The sequence below is a fragment of the Takifugu flavidus genome, chromosome 13, assembly GCF_003711565.1.
Source record: "Takifugu flavidus isolate HTHZ2018 chromosome 13, ASM371156v2, whole genome shotgun sequence".
NCBI classification, from domain to species: Eukaryota; Metazoa; Chordata; class Actinopteri; order Tetraodontiformes; family Tetraodontidae; genus Takifugu; species Takifugu flavidus.
The window spans coordinates 1,200,974-1,224,114 of NC_079532.1; the positions used below are offsets into that span (position 1 = coordinate 1,200,974).

General features: G+C 42.3%; 1 protein-coding gene across 6 annotated transcripts; it reads right to left on the reverse strand.

Moving 5' to 3' along the window:
* Positions 1 to 92: 92 nt before the first annotated feature.
* phf21ab (PHD finger protein 21Ab) lies at positions 93 to 20,264 on the reverse strand. 6 transcript variants are annotated; one of them, XM_057051563.1, is made up of 20 exons: positions 20,032 to 20,264; positions 17,523 to 17,602; positions 17,148 to 17,187; positions 16,608 to 16,659; positions 16,126 to 16,215; positions 14,926 to 14,958; positions 14,741 to 14,806; positions 11,858 to 12,010; positions 11,432 to 11,668; positions 10,810 to 10,902; positions 9,377 to 9,718; positions 9,073 to 9,195; positions 8,941 to 8,992; positions 8,778 to 8,857; positions 8,589 to 8,649; positions 7,097 to 7,203; positions 6,551 to 6,706; positions 6,177 to 6,252; positions 5,992 to 6,095; positions 93 to 5,797 (listed from the first exon to the last, which is right to left on the reverse strand). In XM_057051563.1, exons 2-20 carry the CDS (start codon positions 17,596 to 17,598, stop codon positions 5,027 to 5,029), a joined length of 2,712 nt encoding a protein of 903 aa, XP_056907543.1. In that variant the 5' UTR covers positions 17,599 to 17,602; positions 20,032 to 20,264; the 3' UTR covers positions 93 to 5,026. The 6 variants fall into 6 exon arrangements, with proteins under 6 accessions (XP_056907543.1, XP_056907542.1, XP_056907544.1 ...); XM_057051562.1 differs by having other exon boundaries at positions 9,073 to 9,198; positions 20,032 to 20,263; XM_057051564.1 differs by lacking the exon at positions 7,097 to 7,203 and adding an exon at positions 7,300 to 7,322 and having other exon boundaries at positions 9,073 to 9,198; positions 20,032 to 20,263.
* Positions 20,265 to 23,141: the final 2,877 nt, after the last annotated feature.

Below are 23,141 nucleotides of genomic sequence, written 5' to 3' on the forward strand. Positions count from 1 at the left end.
AAATGAGTCTTCTTACTCTTTCAAAAGGTTAATAGTAAATAAGAATAATGTGGTGAAACGTCTGACGAGTGCGAGGCAGTACAAAACACGTGTTGCTTTTCACAATTTATTAACAAAATGATAAAATAAATAAATACAAATTGATCAAATGCTCCTAATATCAACTCCTCCCCATGTTCCCTACAGTATTTCCTAAACACTGCATACAAAGAATTCATCACAGAAGAGGCTCAATACAGAGGTAAGAATCCCACCAGACCAGTCACAATGTCAGGCCAACAGAAGACACATCTGGAACAGAAGTCAAAAAAATAAACACATTCCTTTCCAAAATCATTATGAAAAAATACAAACAATTATACAAATATTTAGATTGTGTAATTAACAATTTACACTTTATTCAGCACACCAGGTGAACTTTATTCATATCGCTACAATGCATCTCACCAAATGGAAGATAAAAAAGACTTCTTTTATTTTGTAATTTCCGCTTTTTCTTTATTTTATTTTTTTGCACTCAACACTCCCCCAAATGGAATCAGCTGTGGATGAGGTAAGAAGCTTCAGGTGTACAGTTGGGTCTGGACAGGATGCCAGGTGAGTGATGATAACAACGGGCTGATGTCATGTTTCCACAGAATACTACAAGGCCACAATCATGACATGATCGTATTTAAAACCGACTCGAGTTGGACTGAAAGCATCATGGTTGATGGAAACTGATGCACATAGAGTCTCTGTCAAATACAACTCTCAACGGCCAACACCACGGTCCTCTTCCAGCTCAGAGAATGCACACGATGCAGAAATTAAATTTCAAATGATATGCATCGACTACAAAAAAGGCTTCCAAACAGAAATGCACAGTTGCAATGTTCTTTGGATAAAATCACTTTTAGAGCGTGACTGACTAGAAACCGAGGAACTTTTTGCTCGAGATGACGCAATTTAGACGTTAAGACTCGACTGACCCTGCCCCCCTCACACACACTGGGATCCCAACATTCAGCGTGGTGCATTTGCCAAATTAAAATCAAAACCAAAAAAAGTTTTCCCTCCTCAAAACGTGAAGTCAGTAAGAAATCATCTGAACGGTTCACACCTAATCAGAACGTTTGGCATCAGGATGCCTGAATGTTTAAAAGAATAAAAGGTGACTTGAGATTTACAAAAAAAACTTTAAAAAAACAAAACACAAATGCATATTAAAAAGGTTCGACAGATCCTGTATAAAATTTTGCATAAGAAGGCATGCGTTCCACCAGAGTGAGTGGACAGATGTTGCTAATTGGGTCAAAGTCTGCCCATCAGGGTGCAGGTTTGTTCAAACGCACACAGGCTCCGGCTCACACGACCTGATTCAGCAAACTCATCTCTCCTCCAAAAACACAAGAAAAAGAACCACAGCACGGACAGAACGATGAACGAGTGGAAGGGAGACAAAGAGGTCTCATCGAGGCCTCGGGATCCCAGATTCATGACTGCAATTCAGGAGATCCCTTAAATTCTTTTCCTTTTTTTTTTACACTGATAATAATACTGGTCAAATGAAAAGTGCATCACAAAACAACTGACTGTCACACCGAGCTTCGTCAACAATCCCTCATTCATATTTTTTTCCCCCCATCAACCACAATTTGATTTTCACTGAACGACCTCTGAGCTGCATCAGCAACTTTTTTTTTCTTGATGTAAATTTTTTTTACATAATAAAAATAAAAATAAACACATTTAAGGCAACTCCTATAATAAACAACAAGAAAACACTATCTGGTCAATCTAAACGGCTTTATATGAAGCGTAGTTTCACTTGCATTGACTACTGGCAGCCTGAGGTGAAGGGACCGGCTCTGTGCTCCAGGCTATTCGGGGTGGAGCTTGGAGGGATGGTTCAGATGGGAGGGTGGCAGGCTGGGTGGGGAAGTAAGATTCTACAAGTCACAGTGCAAGTCAAGAGACAAAATATTATCTGCTGTTTGAAAAAAGGCACTCGAGGTACCTACTGTACAGAGGGAAAGGTCCAGTTTGCCTGGAACAGGTTTGGGCTTGTTCAAAAGAAAGGAAAAAAAGAAAGAGCGAGTTAAGCGACTGGACTCGTGATCCGTGAACAAAGGCAGGCTGAAATGAAGACAAAAGAGGAAAATCCACCCAAGTGCGCCCACACATAAAGTAATACAGCAGAACTGTTCACCATTTTCAGTCTAGGACAACTTCTAAGTGAAGGTGGACCATAGTTTCTGTTTTTTTTCTGGGATTTTTCTGAATGAAGGCAGTTTATACAGCTGATGTCTGAGGGGTGTTTGCTCAGATATGTTGATTCGCTTTCAAGAGTCCATTTTGATATGACAAAAAGACACCATGTAACTGGCCCGACATCATTACTACCCTGCTGCCCCTTTAGCCACACACTCAAGGTGAATTCCTTTCTTACAACAAAGAAATCATCTAAATGGAGTCACATTATTGACTATAGAGCAAAGATGGTCAAGATGAGAACTCCCCAAAAGCAAAGCCGGTACGTCCTGATCACCCCTGGGGCCTGGCTGCAGCATTCATCTGCATCAATTTTAGATTTTAGATTTGACATTTTTTAACTCAATTCCTGAAACGTTTTAGCTGCTTTGTTGCACAAAGGAAGGTAAGATATCCAAATTGTGAGATGACAGCCATGATGGCAGCTGTCTCCGCTCAAACAGAGCAAAGAGAGGACCTGAAAAAGGTACCAGACTAGATGAAAAATCATTACCGTCCATGATCAGGGGACCAATTGTATCTGAGCTAAATATCAGGTAATTCCTTTGACTAATATCCCTGCCTGAATTCCACATTTCTTTATTTATTCATTTAAACATCTGGACGAATATTCCAAGGTGTCAGCCTGGTGCAGGGACCAAGTTGTGCCGCTAGCATGCCGTCAATCCCACTGAAGTCTAAGAGATGTTGCACAAATGCTGCGGCTGTTTGGAGTGTCATCAAAAACCAACCAAAAAACATCAATAAATTAGAAAAAGCACACACTTGGCCCAATATTGCAAAAGTAAGACATTCCAGCACAACCAGAGGCACCGTTAATGAAAGACCAGAGTTCGTTAATGCCCCAAACCCAACAGTTCACCGGACAAAGACAGACCTGGACCGACAGCCACCAACGCCAACGAACAACAGCATCACATTTCAGCTCCCAAAGGAGATGCGCTAGTCTACATGTGAGGGGGCAGAAAACCCAGCTATTCCTCCCAAAAATGATAGACACTTGAGCTTAAATGTCAGACAGAGGTTTGCATTTCCTCCTAGAAAAATATTGGCAATGTGGGGATAAATCACATCACAACAAAAAAGAGATGCATACTCTGTTCAATCCCATAACAACATACAAAAAGCTCTTCAGCACTTCTTTGTAACGCAGCAAGCTTGTGCTTTAGTCGCAGGATTTGTGTTTTTTTTTTTCCTAGGTTCACATAACAAATCCTTCCATGAAGGAAAAAAAACAAAAGTTCCTTTAAATGGTATCATTTAACAAGCATCCTGTCTCAAAGAGGGGAATCTCAATTTCAGAAATTTGTACCAGATAACCTTTTGGTGCGGTAGAGTGGGCATGTCTCTGCTGAATTTGGGAACATTTGGCAGTTCAGGGTTCAACAGAAATGTACCTTGATGGCAAAGAAAATAGATATTTTGTGTAAATTGCCAGTTCAGCAGGATCAGGAACAGAAAGCACTTATTCTGAAGACTAGGAAGACCTGAATATCTTTTCCTATAAAAAGAAACAACACAGCCCAGATATAGTTTGTGTTTTGACATTGCAATATTGCAATTTCACATTTAGTGCTCACAGTTGACACACGTAACTCACAAATGAAAACTCAATCACGACACTTGACCAACACCACTGAAAACATCTGCTACCGCGCCTGTTCCACCGCGTCCTCCTCATCTGCTGAACCAACGCTCAGCACCTCTCCCACCCCAGCTCAGGGACCAAGGAGGAGAGGGGAGGGGATGCTGAGGGCACTTTAACTGGGATTCTGGGGGAAATCTGCTCACTGGTTAACTGGGACAGGGTTGGAGGCTGAGGGAACTTATGCGGTTGGGAGGATCAGGAGGACATTAGATGGTAAAGGGTGGCTCAAAGGCTTCAGAACACCTCAAATACACCCAGGATTTGACCACGGGAGGATGTGTTGGTATCCCTCTTCATGCCTCTGCTTGCTAAACCTCATGGCACGATGGCTAAAGGGGGTCAGAGAATAAGCTAGGCTAGAATAAGCTACACTAACCAGCCAGATGCCGCCTGTGCTTTCAGTTAGACTGGAAAGTTCCTTTGTCAGAGTGCGTTGGTCCAGTTCAGAGTTGGCTGGTTACTGGGACGTTAAATCTGAGCATCCTACCCAGACCTCAGTTTGTTGGTAGAGCCCAAACAAAGCTAATCAGCTTTTACAACAGGTGACCTTTGGCAAAAATGGAAAATCTTGCTTAGAAGTGTCCTGAGCCTTTAGCGGGACCCACATCGACTGCTGTTGAACTGGGAATCTTGGGGGGCCCTTTAATGGGGGAAAGCAGGGAAGAAGGATGGTGAACAGGCTGTCTTTTCAGAACACATTTTACCACAACACTGCTTTTTATATCGATAACCCCGGACAGATGTTTTGTGTTCTCGATTTCGCCACGTGAACCCGTCTCCCCTTCCCATGAGAACGCAGGGGCCACAATAACAGGCACACACTGGTGTGATGATGAAATAAATCTCCCTTTGAGCATTCCCACCACTGATGTCTATCACTAATTGGCATGATGACACTGGTATGTTAGTCTTCCTGTACTCCAGCTCTGTGGGCAGAACAGCCTACATCATCCCAGAGTCATGTGACTTGGGCAGTATACCTACCAATGACACAGTCTGACAAATACAATGCAAACAAACAAACAACATTTATACAGATTGGCAACTTTAGAGCACCATTTGGTGCAAGCAAGTCTTTTTTTTTAATATATATGTTTCAATTCCCGCAACTGAAGAGACGTAGCATTATTTTTTATTGTCCAAACTGCTGACAAGAGCTGGCAAAGAATGCTGGCAGGGTTCTGAGGTTTTGCTGTTGCTGTTGTTGCTGCCGTCACTGTCGGTGATCTCCTCCTGTTTCTTCTCCGTTGCAGTCTCTGGAGAGGTGACAGCAGCCATCCTGTTGTCAGTGTTGGTGTTGCAACCTCCTGCAGGGCTGTGAGCGGGACAAGCCAGCTCCGTCGTACCGTTGGTAGTGGCGACCGCTGCAACTGCCGAGGCCGCAGGAACCTCAACAACAGGCGGCGCCTCCGTCTCAGGTTTGGCCACCATCTCTGCCTGTGGTTCAGTCCCTGTGCTGGCCCCTCCTTCTGCTTTGACTTCAGACTCTGCCGTGTCTCCAGCTGCTAATCCAGGGCTGTTATCTGCCGTTAGGATCCGACCGTCCACTACGACAGCCGGGCTGCTCGGGTCTCCAGCCACCGTTGCTTGTATTTTCTCATTGATCCCTGTGGCTCTGTGCTCTTCTTGATTATTCCCATCGGTGCTGCTGCTGCTGACGGAGGCGTTTCCGTCCTTCATTTGCTCCACAGAGTTAGAGTCTGGTGCAGATTCGGAGCAAACGACACCTTCGGCACTGTTCTGGACTCTGGAATTGATGTCCTTACCCTCCGTCTCTTCCAGAGTTTGGTTGAAATTGAAGGCTTGGATGAGGCGGATCAGGTGTTTTACCTTTTCCAGGGAAAGCTGCATCTCTTTCTGACGAGCCAGGATGGTGTTTTTGGTCTCCATGCATTTCTGATAGAACAACAGCAAAAAGTCAAATTTAATCCCAGTTTCCCCAGATGTTTAGAACCAACAAGCTCTACTGCTCTGGCCGGTGGACAGTAGAACAGGGAATAAACCTCCGAGGTTGTGAGACTGATTATATTATTATTCTAATAGGATCTGAGTCTTTTTCACTGGTAAATCTGACATTCTCTGGTTCTTACCGTTATGGAGTTGCTGAGCTGCTTGACTCTTTGTTCCAGCTGCTCTCGCTCCAGTTTTAGCTCAGAACTCCACTTCATCAGCTTCTGTTTCTCCTCTTCTTTAGCTGCAAAACATACAAAAAGCAATCTCGTCACTGTTACCTCTTCGTCATCGGCAGAATGAAGGAAAAAGAATCTGAAATCACCTTCTTTGTAAGCGATGTAGGAATGAACAATAGCCAGCGTTCCAGGCCAGGGAATGGCTTCTTCTTTTTTCAGGATCTGCAGTGAGAAACTCGGAGTTGTCACAGAGAAATACCTGAGGAACAACTGATCAGGCCGCCACCCTGCGGCGCGGCTGAGAGACGGCGAGCAATGAAGTGATGGGCGTGAGATGCTAATTTTACTGACACAGTGAATGAGACAAAAGCACAAAGAAACAATACTGCATCATGTTTATGCTTACAAAGATTTGAACAGTCCTACAGTCCAGGAGTGTTTACAGTCTACTACAGCGTCTGGCCCTGACTGACCCCTCTCTGGGCCCCCCCACAGCTCAGATCACGGCTGCTGCATTTACCTGATCTTGACATTTTGGACAGATCCACATGCCTTTAGGAATGGTTTTCAGGGGTGGATCCAGGCAGTCCAGATGATAAACACGAGAACAAGTGTCGCACATGAGCAACTGGCCACTGCGTCTGCACACAGTGCAGAAATCCTCATGGATGTCTCCCTGTGAGGAAGAATTGGACCAATCAGTTTCCCTGCCCAGCTGAACCCCACCACCCGTCTATGGAGAGGCGGAAGAGGCTCTGTGATCTGGTTACTGTTGGCCTTTTAGCATCTAATGGATATGTGTATTAGATAACCCACAGAAAGGTTAGAATGTGTAGTTGAGTAGTTGTTATTAATGGATGCTCGTGGGTACAGGACTCTGTTCACTTTGTAAGATCCAACTAAAAATCTGGTGACTGATGATAATCACATGGAGACAACGGACTAATGGACATGTTTGTGGAAATCTTGGGGTGTGGATGGTTGACAGAGCTATTGGGCCACCGGGGCTGTGTGTGACGGGCTTTTCCGACCCTCTGAGCTGTCCGACTCCCCCATCGTTACTTACATCCCCAGAGCTGGGGCTGGGCAGGGGGAGGGAATGGACAGGGCTTGAGGGGGAGGTCGGGGTGAGGCTGCCCAGCTCCGGGACACTGCTGTATTTGGGTGGGCGACCTGGGTGAAATGAGACAGACGACAAAGACGGAAAAACAAAGAAAAAAAAGAAAGATGGAGAGGGGGGAGAAAAAAACAACAGTCTGTATGACATACCTTAGAAAGGGAGTCTTCATTGGCTAGCATGAGACAAAGGAGCGGTCAGGGAGGAAGGGGAGGAGTCAGAAGCACAGACAGAGTTAGTGCAGGAGACTCCAGGTGAGCTCCAGGCCAACAATGCAGTCATTAATCTAGTCAGCTGTTACCACACCAACACCAGCAGAGCCGCAGATGGGTTCAGGCCAAAATCTGCCACTTCTTATAGGGCGATTTTTTACATAGCTACATGTAAAAGGCAGCCGGACAAAACAAAGGCTAAGATCACACGCGTAAGGTTTACTGCACATTTCTAAATAAAATACCACCTCATGCAGTCCTCTGGATGTGGATGTGATAAAGCCTGACGCAGACACATCAGATTTTAGTGTTTGAGTTTTTCTTATCAGTGAAATGGTTGTGCAGATTAAAACCTGTTAAGTTAGCCTGAAGTAAATAAGATTTTGGTCATTAAAACAGGTGGAACTCCACAGTGGAAACTTCCTCAATTAAATTTAGCCATGGTGTTTCATGTTAATCGTGTGACCCGGAGTTCAACCAACATTCACACATGTTTCTGATCAGCCACCTGATTAATGGCAGAAAAAGATTCGATAGGAGGAAAATGGATCAGAAAAATTTCCTTCTGTCAAACACTTTCAACAATCTCTACATTTGTAAGGACACTTTTCAGGCACTTGAATATCATTGGCAATTCCCAATTCTTTCAGGAACTTCGTTAGAAGAGAACATGTGTGAAGGTTGAACCAGATTTATACTTTTTCATCAACCGTGATAAAGAACCACCAGAACTGCAGCACAGAATTGATGGATTGTTCAGAAAAATGCAGCTATCGGTACTTTGTTGAGTTTCTGATTCTTTTTGCTAGGAATGTTTTATTAAAGGAAAATAACTGCATTTAGGCGACAAGGTCGACGCATGAAGAGGTTAAAATGTCACCATTTTAAATTATCTCTGATTTTTGAATCTTTCAGCTGAGCCAGCTGAGTTCTGCTATCATCTGACAAATAAGTAGAAATCTGGTTTTAGATATTAAAGCTGACTGAAGCACTAAGCAAGCAGGCAAATGAGGGAAGAAGACTCATTTTACAGCTGTCAACAGTTCTGGACATCATGTTATTCTAAAGTTCCATCAGCTTAATAAACCTGAAACATTTCTTTTTGTCCTGCAGAATGAGTTTGTAACGGCTCGATTCCACTCTCACATGGTTCCCTGACTGATGTCTCTATGCTGTTTCTGCCAGTTGTGGCAGGTTTTTGACCCGTGGGGTCAGAATTTCATACAGACCTCTCTTTCTAGCCCCCTGGTGCAGAGGGCTGTTCAGGTAACTCACTGCACTCTTTTTCCTCTGAAAAACAAATGGAAACACAAACAATCAAATACTTACATCAGGTTGGAGATTGTGATATCAGAGAACCAACAATTTCACAACAGGAACCTTTAAGTTCAATCTAATCTCAAATATTCATGTTGTACCTCTGGTTCAAACACGGCACCGCTGTACACAGGGTTAGCTGTCGTTCTTCTCTTCCTCTCCTGTCTTTTGCTCTGAATTTCTGTGATTAAATAGTCAAGTTTTGATGCAAATAACCATCTTGTTACTTTTATCTGACTTGAAGTTTTTCAACCAGTCATTCACCTTCCAAGTGGTCATGTGTTACCAGGCCCAAGGACACCATAAAGGCCAGTTTCTGGAAAAGAAACGACAGATTCCTCATGGGAGGAAGGTTGCAATACTGAATGCATCACTTGTGGGAACCTCGTAGAGTACCTCTGGATTCTCTTCTTTCTTGGGCCGGGGAGGAGGCAGAGGAGGAGACAAGGGAGGAGTGGATGAAGAAGGGATAGTCACAACAGCCTTCTGCTCTGCTCCATTTCCAGGTTTAACAGTCTGCTGCTAATAGGAGAAGAACCAAGGATTCAATGACAAACAGCCAGTAACAACCAGTTCACCTTCCAGCTATGCTACCAACTTACATGAAATAAATAATATTTCTTTATTTGTTTTAACTAAATCTAGGGATCACAGGGAAAAATACATTTTCAGTCCCTGGGAAGAGTTGCACTGGTAGTACCTTTGGTTCAGGGCCCAGGCTGCTGATCTGGATTGGCTGCACAGGAGTGGGAGTGGAGACAGGAATGGGGTTAGGTGGCTGCGCAGGGCTGGCGAGGCGTGTGGGCGCAGTAGAGACTGGCGTGGTGATGACAATGCCCGTCAGAGGGGTGGTGCCAGTCTTGCTGCAAGGCTGACCATTAACGATCCGGACCTGGTGAATGGGGGCCGCTGAGGGCAACGGGGATGACAGCTTGGTTGCCAGCATCACAGGCCTCTGGAGCAGCTGTGGAGCAGCCATCATGGGTGGCGGGGGGGCCGGTGCAATCGGGACATTGGTGGATGTCGCGGGTTTTGGTCTGACCTGCTGACGAGAGACAGCCAATCAGAGAAGTGCACAAGTATTTACCTGACAGTGCTGGGTGACGTGCTGTAGAGCTCTGATTGTTTCATTGATAATGTTCAAGAATGTAACTGTAGATTACACAATAATGATAGCAGATAAATATAAATTCTTTCCCTTCCTGGATTTAGTTTACCATGACCTGCTGCCGTGGAACTGCTTTGTATGGTGTATTTCTGAAATTATAACATGTAGTGTGAAAGATTTCTAGATCTATTTGACTGAAAGACCTTAAATTTGCTCCTATTTTGAATTAGAATAGGCAAAATCTAAAATAGATATTTAACAAAATTAAAGCTTTTAGTATTTTACAAAATAACCAACAGTGAAAAGAAATGGAATTTGTTATGACCCATTTACTTAAGATTCACATTTGTGTGTTGATTCATTCACTGATAGAGTGATACTCAGAAAAATAAATTTGATTGATAAAACTAAATATTTCTATTTTCTGGAAAGCGTCTATCCGGAATTAAAAAGGTTCCTCTCAACCAGCATTACTTTTCTTTCCAACCACAATACCAAAAAGTCGATGAAGCTTATCAAACGATGACGATGTAGAAACATATCCTGGTATTTCAGTTCCATGCTTCAGCTTTGTTCAGCTGTGTATGAGCTGTTGTAAATATTGTCAGCCAGTGTTAACAGTGATTTTACAATGGAACCAACCAGAGCTCCCAGCAGCACCACTCAGCATGGATTAAATCATCAACATGTTTCCAGTTAATGAGTTAAAAGACACCAACAGCCAGGAACAAAAATACCAAGAAGCTGCAGGAAATCAAGCAAGGTAAACACACACACATATTCACGAGCAGGAAACCGTCTAAAGGGACCTTTTTACAGGTCAGTCAGAAAAGATAAAAAGCAGAGGGAGAGAAGATGAGTTGAGGCAGCACAGAGCAAACAATGTTTTAGTGCCACGAGCAAGGCATGAGTGTTTGCTTTAGTCCAATTCTGCCCTCTGCTGGAGAGTGAACAGGTCACCTTGGGGGGGGGCCACAGAGGTCTGGGAAAGTTAGGGTTTGGAGGCGGGTCTTACAAGGACGCACCTGTGGTTGAAAGGTGGGTCGAGGCATCAGTCTAGGAGGAGGGACAAACTGAGGAACTTTGATTGGCTGGGCAGTGGTGGTGGTGGCCTGCACCTGAGACAAAACCACAGCAGATGTAGATCTGTGCAACACTTTCTGCTGTTCGAACACCGATCCGTTTGCTGCCATTGCACACGCGTGTCTGCTTGCTGCCAAAATTACAGCAACATCCTAAAGTGTCACCAGTCGTTTCATCACACCAGGACTGTTGGGATGTATCGATTCATTTCACTTGGTTTTGTTCGCCTACAACTGTAGATCGTTAGTCATTGATCACCAGTGGACAAACCTGTTGACCTCTGCTGGTTCACGCAGCCACATATCAACATGGCTAACGGAGGCAGCCAAGACTGACTGAGAACTGTGACCTGTGTCATCAATTTGGCTGCAACATGGCCACCACTCACACCACAGCCTGCTCAAGCACTTAGCAGTATTAGAGGAAACCTACAGAAGGAGTTTTTTTTTTAATCCTGCAAAACCCCCAAGTGAACATGAAAAGTCAGTAGATCAACTCAGCACTACAGAAGACAAACTGGACACATACTGAGTCAGCAAGACACGGAGGAGATGGAGGACTTACCACCATAGCATTCTTGGATACCAGTCGCATGGGCTCCGAGCTCTGGTTTGTCAGCTTGCTGGCCACCTGCAGGTTGATGGGGACGTTCTGTGATTCGGATTTGGTGATAGATGTGGTTACCATTGCCACTGTAGGCGGGCGTGGCGACAGGACAGAAGCAGGTAGGGCAGGCGTGGCAGCAGCTTTCAGCACCAGAGGTAGAGTCTTTGTGGTGAGGACCGGCGTGACTGTCAGTGTCTGTGGAGACACCGTTCAAGCCATGAGACGAGATGGTTACGTGGGTTTTATGTAGAGGTGCACCACTTTGGTCCTCATTGCTCAATAATGTTCCCACGTACACTCACCGGTGGACCGAGTGGTGTAAAATCACATCACTAGAGTACCATTAAATGAGCACCAGAAAGAGCGATGATGTGACTACAGTACCTGCTGCAGTCCTCCAGGTATCTGCTGGCTCTGCAGCAGGTTGGCAGGCTTGAGGTCGCCGCCTACTGGAGGAGTTTGGACGTGCAGCTGTAGTTTTGTCTCAGGCTCCTGCTTCACCAGCAGCTCCTTCCTCAGCTGCTCCACCACCTTTTTCTGCAGGAAAGGAGAGATAATACTCACATGGCATCTAACTCAGTGAAAACCCTGAACAAAACCCTTCAATAGAAGTATAGAAGTATGTTTGACCGAGGCCCTCGAATTACTGACAACACTCTGACTTCCTGTCTTGGACATTCAGCTTTAACTTCATCCTGTGGACAATAAACTTAACAAAAATCCTAAATAAATCAGTTTGCTGCTGTCTGGCTTCTGAAACGAAACCATCTATGGTGTAACATACATCAAAATACCGAGATCAAATCAAAGTGAATCTCTTGCATTAGAGCGTATCTGACTGCCACTGGTGTCTTTCCAAAGCACTGCAGATTTGTGTATCAGCCATTTTGAGCAGCAGCTGACAAATTTACAACAGGAGAAACCAGTGAGTTGGGTTAGTAATCAATAATTGCTGGTCAACCCCGCTACAATCTCTGCTGTGCCACAGAAGGGATTCATAGAAGAATCAAGAGCAGATTGTAATATAGAGAAGTAGGGGGTCTCTCACTCACACACAAAGCTGGCACTGACGTATGAATTGAGGGTGAAAGATAAAGCAGACCTGTTGCTTAGCAACACTGGACTCTCTCGCAGCAACTTAATGCAGTGACACACAATCATAAAAATGAACTGGAAAAAAAAAAACCAAAGCCCCATTTGTCCTCTCAGAGTAGTTTGACCCACAGCCTCAGTTAATCAAGCACAACTAAGGGATGTTTTATTGCTCAGGATGAAGCCGTCGAGTCCTGGCTGCTCTTAACAATGTATGCTGTAAAGCACCATTCACAAACACAGAAAACAGCGACCAGCCACCAGATGGATGACGTTTTATTCAGTGAGGATTAGAATTATTTACAAGAACTTTGATTCTACGAAGATATACGAAGCTGTGGTGGTGGGATTTAGTTATCTAGAAGCAGGCAAGTGTCCGGGAGAGCAAACTGAGCAGGGAGTTGGCGTGTTGCTGAACGCTCTGTAAGAAGAGACCCGAGAACTTCTGCTGGTGTGGGACGACGCCAAAACATTCCATCTGATCCAGAGAATCACAAGGCTTTGGCCCGGCTCTGGTCCACCCACACTGTGAACAAACTGTCTAGATCTGCCCTCGTTCAACACAAAACTTACCAACCAGCAGGTTAACAACAAAAAGAGGCTGAGCTTTAGGTGTCCTATAGCACCATTAAAAAAGCCCTCCTGGGTTAAAGTAAAGGTGACGTGCATCACAATTTTAATATCAAGCTCAATAAACCAAAATGATCGGTACAACAATGTACCAATTGGTCGTAAAGTTCAGCAGCATTTTTATTGGCTCATTTGTTAAAATTCCATGAAAGATCTGTTCAGCATCTCCATTATTTGTCTAGAAGTCTCTACTGACAGGGCATTAAATCAGTAGCTCCTGTTTGCAGCATTTCCATGGAAACAGATAACTATTACTTGAATAAATTGATGCAAAAGAAAACAACAAAAAAAACTTCAAAACCAGCTCTGCAGACTCTTTGTTATTTGACTTTGCAGCAAATTAACAGATTTTGTTGAAGAACCGAAAACAAAGATGTGTCTTTGGGCCAGTTTTATCAGCCACGGTATTGAAAGATGCATTGATTTAATCACAGACTCCATCTTCTATTAATCGGCACATACTCAGGCCTCTTTCAATAATGCATGGAATTCAGAGACTCTCAAACGTGCCTGACATTTGCTGTTGCTGTGATTAAAGCACAGTTTTGACCTGAAAACAGGTATTTGACCAGCTGAAACTTGCTCACACAGAAGCTTCTTAAGTTAACGTTACAAACACACATTCATACTGTTCATCCTCACGGTCTTTCACTTGCACAGCAACAAAGCAACAAAGACTGGTGAGTGGCAGCAGGAAAGTATGAACCTGATTAAACCAGTCTGCATGATAAGCAAGCAAAGAAGAGTGGTTTAACTGGTATGTCATGTGGCCTGATGAAGTTCTGTCTGTCATTACTGGACCTCCAGAATGTGTAGATTAACTCCTTCAACAACAAGAAGCACCCATAATTCTGTTGATGAGGAGGCTGCAGGCAGCAGAGACAACTTTGATCAGTTGTACATCGGCAATGGAGGAACTGAGCCATAGACCTTATTCTCCCGTGCACATTTCTTGTTATCATCACCAGATAACAACACTCAGTCAGAGTAATCTTCAGAAGTTGTAATGGAATCAGTCACTTACACTTCTATTTTTGCCCATGTCCTGAATTTTAAAAAAAATAAATAAAAAAAAACACAACCACCTGATAAGCAACATCAGTGTCAAAGAAGCTTCAAAGCCCTCATTCCATTCTACGAGTTCTGCACCTATCTGGATCAGCAGCGGAAAACAGTAAAACATGTTGGGGTAGTTAAAAATAGCTCGCTGACAGCAGTTAAATAAAGACACCTCCCACCAAAATAAGCAGGAACACAGGATTCAGAATCAAAGGAGGGATGAAGATGTGAAAAACAAGATTCAGACTTTTGAACAAGATGTTGTATTTCTGGTCACTTCTTGAAACTAGAGCCAACAAGCTGCAGAGCTGGTTTATTCCTCAAATAAAGAATGACTTCATGATCACTTCATCTCCTTAAAGTGTGGCAATTAATGGCCTTTCATTTGAAAAATAAAAAAAAGGATGTCTGTGAAAACTTGAAGGACAGTGTTTATTAAAAGGATTTAGCCCTAAAGTCCACCTCAACAAGCTGCATGTAACATACCTGCTTCTCACTCAGTGCTGTGATCTTTGCTTGAAGTTCATGAAGCTGCTTTTTTAGATCTGCATTCTGAAGGAAAATTCATACAAAATCACCTTTGTCCCACAAAACAGTAATTTTCGTATAAAGGGGTGCAAATCACACGAAACACGCTTAGTTATGCGGGTGATGTGAGCAACGTCGGATACCTGAGGGTCCTGCTTCATCTGGGCAACGAGTTTCTGCAGAGGAAGAAGGGGGAAATAAAAATTAGTGACATCTGCTGGCCACAAGTAGAACTGCAGTCAGGGGAGGGCGCACCAGTCAAGCAAAAACAGCAAATCTTTTTAAGATTAAAAATATATTAACATTTATTAAATTAAAATGAGATTATAGGAGATTAATTTACATGAAAATCAAAGAAATAATCCAACAAAGCTATCTGTTACATACTGAGGAAAATATATAGAAAACTATTAGAATTTAAATTTATGGGTGATTTATGGGTAAATTTAAGGTTCATTCCAATTTAAACAATTAATACTAAATGATTCCAACCACAAAGCATTCATTCATGGTAGAAAAACTGAGAAAATAAGCTTTCCCTCCATAAAACAGCTCACACATCTGAATTTTCTGCTGTAATTGGGTCAAGATTTCTGAAAAGAGACACGGCTATTAAGATTTCCACATGTTTTTTTCCCCTCTTATAGTGCCATGAGCAAAGTGACATCTAGCTTCATTACACTGGAAGGAACACAGACATTATTACAACTGATATCTGCAATACTGAGTGAGGTAAAATGGACCAAATGGGAAAAACAGCAGCACTGGTGAAGAAGAGAAAGCACATAATGGATGGACCCAGTGGTGCTGCTGCTAATGCTAATGTAGCTGTTATTAATGCTGCCTCACTTTCTGGTGGATAAACTTACTCTTATTCTTTTAATGTTCTATTCAAACTGAAAGCTTACGATCAGGGTACTTTCAACAGTGAGCTTCCATCTTTATGGTTGCAGTTCAGTTTGAGAGTTTAGACCTTTTTATCATTTTATTATGTTGTTATGCTAAAATTAAAAATACTTGTTTACACTCTATAATGCAGACGGTCTTTGAAAATGGAATTGACAGCTGTATTCAGACTCTGTGTTTAGGTGCCTATGGAAGTACTTACAGCCTCCAGTCTCGTTTATGGTGTCACAATCCTAGCTAATGAAGATTTGGGGCTATTATGGGGTTTTTTTTGTTTTGTTTTTTTGATGTAGCATACAGTTGCAGAATGAACCTTTATGGGGCCTGGGTGACTTATTTCTCTTTGAAGTTCACCATTAAACATCAGGAATTTCAGCAGTGGTGAGCGACAGCCGCCTCCTAACCCACTGACCCAGTGGCCTTGAATTGTAGCATACCTGATGAATCTGGATCTCCACCTTCAGAGCCTCCTGTAATGTCTGTAATTCCATCATGGATCCAGTAAATCTGCCAGCCGATCGATCAGCCTGGGTACCCATGCACGCACGCGCATGCACACACACACACACACACACACACACACACACACACACACACACACACACACACACACACACACACACACACATGTGCACACGCACGAGAGGGGAGATGGAGCGAGAGGGAAGAAGGAGAAAGGTCTAAACAGCAAGCTCAACAAAAGTCACCTGGGCTGGGGTCACAGCTGTTGTCATAGAAACACGAGGTACAAGGACTTCCTGCTGTGTGACAATAATGCTAAACTTAACCCTACACCAAGGTGAGAAAAGCCTCACTGCGAGTCAAGTGTTGTGCAGCGAGTCTAAACCTGCCACCATAAGTCCCATCCCTCACTTGGGTACAGTATTTACCAATGAATAATGTGAATAAAGGCTTTTACCTGAACACCGTCTCCAGTAGGAAAACCATCCAACTGAAGCATTAAAGTGCCGCTGAAAACAAAGAAAGACATATTTCAAGCTAATTTTCATCATAAAACCATTTGGTGTTTCTCAAACAATAAATAAGTAAAGATGATTTAATTTATGGTTGTACTGTCTGTTCCTTTTAATAACCGATATTATTGCAATCACTATTTTCATAGTCTGGAAAATCTAAAAATAAATAAGCACCATAAGACAATATTAGATTAAAAAAAACTACACTTGTTATCTTTTGAAGGAGTAGAGTTAACAAATGTGATGATAATGACACCAGTCTTGGTAAATGTGTCAGATTATTTTGTTGTCAAATTACAATGCTTCACTTTGGTGCTGTCAAGCTAAAATGGGTTCAGTGGATGTTGAAAATTCTACCCTATGACTCTAAAACCAGCTGGATTAACTAAGATTATCATTAAATGACTGTTAATGATATCATACATAGCCTTAATCCATTGAATGTGGTGACATGTAGAGTCACTTCAAAAAGGAGGACTTACCACCTGGCTTCGGGACTGGACTCCACCCCTCTGTGCTGCCCTGTGCAACATAAAAAATGCCCACAATCAACACTGCTGAGATATAAATTTTAACACAAATTCAACTACTGTGCTTTAAGTTTTTAATTAGTTGAACACCATTTTTTCCAGTATTTCTGAATGCTTCCTTCACATAATTTTACTTAAAGTCTTAAGTATAATGATAATCATAATAAGTACTTTATAACATAGCAGGTGACCCTGAGGAGCACCTACAGGAGATGTAAAATTAAATTTTTTTACCATTGAGTAACTTATAATAGCTAAGAAACATGAATTTCACATTTAGAATAGTCTACACAGAAACACACAAGTAAGCAGTAAAAGTACACACACCTGTATCAGATGCATGTGGTGAGAGTAGCAAATATACACAAGTATTTTTTGCTGCTGTTTTGTCACTGGAATTCATGAAACTATAAGCAGTAAAAGAACAAAAAAGGATCTGCATCATGAAGGCATCTGTAATAAACACAGACTGGTGCTACACTTAATGTAGTAAAAAAATAAGTCAGCAGTAAAAATATGCATCTCAAATTAGTGGTATGTAGTTAAAGTAGCAGCAAAAAAGTACAGACAGTAATACGATGAAGCAGCAGTAGTTGAGCAGCAACAGTAGCTTCATGCAATATAAGCATTTCCATTGAATGTAAGTGTACAGCTAAATTATCAGGCTTGTTACGCAAGTATCACTATTAGAAAAGTACTATCGGTTCGGAGAATTATAAAACACTCATGTAATACCAGCAATGGAAGCAGTGAGAAAAGGTATGACAGAACAATCAGCTTAAGCTTATAAACGTATCAGCATTCAAAGCCTGAAGCTGCAGAAGTAACAGTGAAACTACAGAAGTTACTTAAGCTGGTTAATTATCAGCTGAATCAGTCTTCATGCAGGAATATCCTGCCAGGAAAACAGCCCAATATTTTATACTAGTTTAGAAAAGGGTTCAAAAGTTGCCTTTCTTTATTTTGGTTTAAATGAATCATATAGATCTTATACTGTGGTACACAGGTGACAAGCAGGTATAAAGAATAACAACTACTCTAGGTAGAATTTAAAATGTAACAATAAATAAAGTATATCCACAGAGGTACATCGAAAAGGTCAATGTATAGTTCACTCAAAATAATTCTTATGCCCTTATTATTCACTAACTAGTGTGACGGCAGTTTAAAAAAAACTCTTGTTGAGTTTCACAGTTAAATTAGTTCACAACCAAATCTCATAACATGGAAGGAAACTGTGGGGATGTCTTCAAATCTTAAAAAAAACACACACCAAAAAAGCAGTAATCAAGTCATAAACACATTAACAAAGACAATTGTTCAACTCATCCATGCAGGGCTTCAACCCTTGAGATCAACTACTCTGCACCTCCTTTGTGCACCACAAAAGAGAAATAAATGTTTGCAGCACTTAAAGAAAAGGGACACAAACACTGGTTCCATCCAGCAGCACATCTGCAGGCTTTAAAAACTGACCAACTGATGTTCTCAGTCTAAATTTGACTTGTTGGAGTGTGACCGACAGCACAAAGGTAAAAGAGAGACATTTTTCTGATGGTTTCCAGCCACTTTCCTGGTTGTTTTGGTGGATCTGTGCCTCCAAAACTAGCAAAAGTGTTTCTCTGCCCCAGGAACTACAGAGACCATCCCAGCTCTATAAGCATCACAGCGGGGGGTGAATAATTACTGATCTCCTTTGATTATTTTAGGTGAACTGTCTCTTTAAGTGCAGGGCGGAGGAACCAAAAGAAACAGGATTCATGTGTAAACACAGAGCGTCCAGCGAGGTTATATCATGATCCTGACCTCTATGACTAACGCCATGTGTCACTGATGGGAGCTTCATAGCTGCTGGAGCCCTTCTAATAAAAATCTATATTCAGATGCACTCTTTAATAATCACTCTTTCGCTGCTTCTCCACGGAGTGGCCCGGCCCAGTGGAAACGCCGCCGGTTAATTGGGAGTAATTGCTCCCTGGGTGGGACACCAAGTAGTCGGGATAAACTTCCATCAGCATCACATGCCGTCGCAGAGGCCCCGAAAAAGGGAGAAATGAAGCTAAAATGGAGGGTTTCGCTGCGAGAGACGTTAAGTGCTTTTTTTGCAAGGAGAGCAGAAAACGACGAAAAGTGTGTGTTTGTTTCGGTGGCGACATAAATGTTTTATAACATTCTTATTAGCCCCCCTAACACAAGCTGGCTGTTCAACCTCTCCTTAAGGGAAATAAAAAGGCATCGCTTTGCCTTGGTTAGGTGGCAACCTGGCGGCAAAGTGTTGTGTTTTGGTTGGGAAGCGGCGTCCCGAGTGTTTGTGTCGGTGCTGAGGATGCCAGGCGAGCCTCAAGCAGCCGACATTGCTGAAAATGTTGCCCAGAACAAGTGGATCAGGTTAGCGGTAGCGGCTAATGCTAGCCATCCTGTTAGCCGCGCTGGCTAACGCTACAAGCCACGCTGATAACTTACATCCAACACAAATATCAGCGTCGGTCGGCGGCGATGTGGGACGGAATGAAAGTGGAAATAAAGAAAATCGCGAGCGGACCGCCACCAAAGACGCCATCTTTTAGATTTGTGACAGCGAACAGGCGTCGGTGGGTCTAAGTTATATCGGCCCCTTGTCCTCCAGAATATCAACTCCTAGAATAAGAAACACACCAGCTAAACACACAGAAACAGAGGAACAGAGCTAAATACAGTCCACCTCCGGCTGCCAGCGCACACACCTGCCCACAAACAGCCACAAATACGCCGATAAAGCCTCGGGGATGAACGCAGGTGAAGTTTGACAAAAGAGAAAATTAAAGTTATGAAATTAAAAAGCCCAATGTGCACTTACTCAGCAGCAGTCCTCCTCTAGATTAATTAAATATATATCTATAAGAAGCCGATCCACGATGGAATAACAGCATATAAACAGTGCAGCAGAATCCTTCCCGCGCAGCTTTATTTGGCTGCAGTATTTTAGATTTAGTTTTAGTAAATTTGTGCAAAAACAGAAAAAAACTGAAGCTACAAAACAAGAAGAACTCTTCTTCAATCTCATTCAGCTCAGCCTCAGCACAGCACAGATCCCTGCGCTCCGGAGCTGGAGGAAGGGGAACAAAAACTACTAATAGGTTCAACTAACGGTCGTTTGGACGAGACAAAGCCTTTGATATTTGTATGCATTTTTGTTAAAGTTCGTTAAATGTGGCCGATCAGCGAGGCGCTGCTCGAAGAAAATGTGTTCGGAAAGCGAACTAGTTTTTTGTGTCGGTGCGGCGAATTTATTTCACTTTGCCTAAGGAACGGCGGTGCTGCGACTCTCATTGCCTAGGGAAAAAACCCGGATGTAAACTCAGTGAAACTCTATGGAGAGAAAGTCGGTACACACACAAACACACACACTCGCGCACACACAAACACACACACGCCATGGAAGTCAGCAGAGAAGCCGTTTTTGGTGCTGTGTTCTGATTCTGATTCGGTTTCCATCTCCGCTTCTCCACCATTAAACAATAGCCGGACGGTCCGCCCTCACTCTGACGCTGTTCGGGCTCCATCTGCGGCTGCTCGGCCTCTCCCGCACGGATGCACGGTTGCGGGGGACAGGTTCCATGGCCTTTTGCGTGACTGCCTCGGAGATTTTCCTCCTTCAAAATAGATAAACCACTAATAAAACTCCAATTTAGCCTTAGGCTAACTATAGCCTTTACTGTAATCTAATATAACGACACCACAAACTGGTATGAAGTATTGCTACTATAAAATATAATTAAAAAAAATAAAGTAAAAAGAAGACCAGGAAATAATAAAAAAATAATATATATAATAAATCATTAGAATAAATGAACTTCCCAAGTGTAAGTGTGATGTAAAATGATGGCATACTATTTTTTGCTTACGGTGGTTTGCTGTTTCTGGTTTTAACATTATTTTATTATAATTTGATTTGACATATCCAATGTTCAAATAAAACACTCAGCTATTTTATTCTCTGTTGTAATTATGAAAAAATAAAAGGTTGATCCAAATCTTGATCAAAGGCAGGAATACAAGGAACATTCGTGCTTAAATATGCAGTGCAATTTCTTAAGAAGCATTATTGTGACACGTCTGATGCCCAAACGCAGCTCAGCAGCGCCACAGTCTAAAGGTTCAGGATTTCCTGCTGGTTTTCAGTTGATCCCAAGATTCAACTTCTACTGATGACGTAACCAATCAGGAATGCAAAAAATATTCTTCTCTGTTGCCTGCAGGAGAGACACACACGTGCAAACACACAAACAAAAAGTGTATTCAAAGTATGTAAAAAATAAATATTTAAACTATTTAAAAACAGCCATTTTTTAAATTAAAAACACAAATATTCCCTCTTATACAAACTAGTCTGTTTTTTGAATAATGTTTTATTATTCATTAATTAGGTTTGTGGCTCCTAATACATTCACTGTTTGATTCAGTTTTTGATGCTCTAGAATGAGACTGAAGCCTCGGACAGATTACATTTCAGAGGACTGTATAAGCGGGCGGAATCCCCTTTGCTGTGTGAAGGTGTTGGTGGATGTTCGCTGAGTCTCACAAACCTGTCGGTTGAGTTAAGTTTCCCACAGTTTGAATCTCCAACTGAACTTTCTTGTGCTTTTTCCTCAACTCTCAACAGAAGGCCAAAATAATCAACTTTAATCAAATTCTCCTGACTGGGATCTCTCTGGCGACAGCTTCTGAGGCTTTTACAGCATAATTACAGCCAGTACAACAGTGGTTCTCCCTCAGGGTTTGGGTGTTAAAGTTTGAGCTGGGGATGATTAACAAGATAAAGATGAGTCTCCCAGCCGGTCTCTCTGGTTTGCACCTGTAAATGGATTATTAAAAGGTTACATTACCCATAAATGAAATATGTATCATTCTGTTTGTGTCTGCCGGATCTGTACCCTGATCAGACCCACATTTGTCTTTTACAAAGAATCCATTTGACAGAAATTAGAAATTCATCTTTGCTGTTTCCTTTGTGAGGACCATAAAAGTGAGGATGCAAGTTTAAGGCACCAACATAAAAAAATGTTTATTACCTGATAGGTTTATAAAACAACTACAATTATAGTGATATAGTGTTTATTTGATATCATGTATCATTTGATACTTTTTTAAGAACTCAACTGCTGCATGAAATCAGATACAAATTCAATAATAAGGCAGATTCTTGATCAATGTGAATGTTTACACACACCACATGGCTCAGACCAGCAATGCAAATCAGCTACATTAATTAATCAGCAGTGCTGCAGTGATTTGATGGATTACGTTCAGATCCCACTGAAACTGTATTGTTTGGTGTCATGAAGACACTAGAGGGAGACAAAAGACATAAGATGGCGAGCAAAGACCCACCCGGACAAACGAGGGACGACAAAAATATAAAAGGACCTTTAATCACATTGATTGACATGTCCGCCATATAATCTTAGACTAAAACAGTTCATCCTCATCCTGTTTTTTTCTTGTTATTTACGTCCTATATTGGTAAACGCATTTTCAAATGAGACATTGTTTGCAAATGATACATACGTTTAAATTACATTAGCTTATTCAGCAATAAATACGCAAACCAGAAGATTCCTTCTGCCCAAAAGTTTTGAAATGCGCCCCGGAGGGCTCCGTCCCAGTTTTCCCTTGTCGATAACAGAAAAACAATTGTCCGGTGATATCCGCTCACATTTGTCTGTTGTGTGGCCTATCTGGTGAAGAATACGTGCGTGATTCAATTACACCAAATAAAAGAAGATTTATCTGTGATTTATTTCCAAGGACAAGAAAGAATGATCATAATTCCGCCGGACGCGTATTTAGCGCCCCCTATTGGTCCCCGTTGTGCACTGACCTGGTTTCCATGTTCCTGTTGAACCTGGAGAACCTTTTCCAACTCCTCCCTTACGGTACAGTGTGTAATATTCAAATGTTACTGTC

Excerpts from the sequence above, each read along its gene's own strand:
- phf21ab (XM_057051562.1), bottom strand. The coding sequence starts at position 17,598 with ATGAATTCCAGTGACAAAACAGCAGCAAAAAATACTTGTGTATATTTG. Across the intron at positions 17,188-17,522 it reads ACCACATGCATCTGATACAG|GGCAGCACAGAGGGGTGGAG; the intron begins GTGTGTGTACTT and ends TATGTTGCACAG. Across the intron at positions 6,253-6,550 it reads GTCCAAAATGTCAAGATCAG|ATCCTGAAAAAAGAAGAAGC; the intron begins GTAAATGCAGCA and ends TTCTCACTGCAG.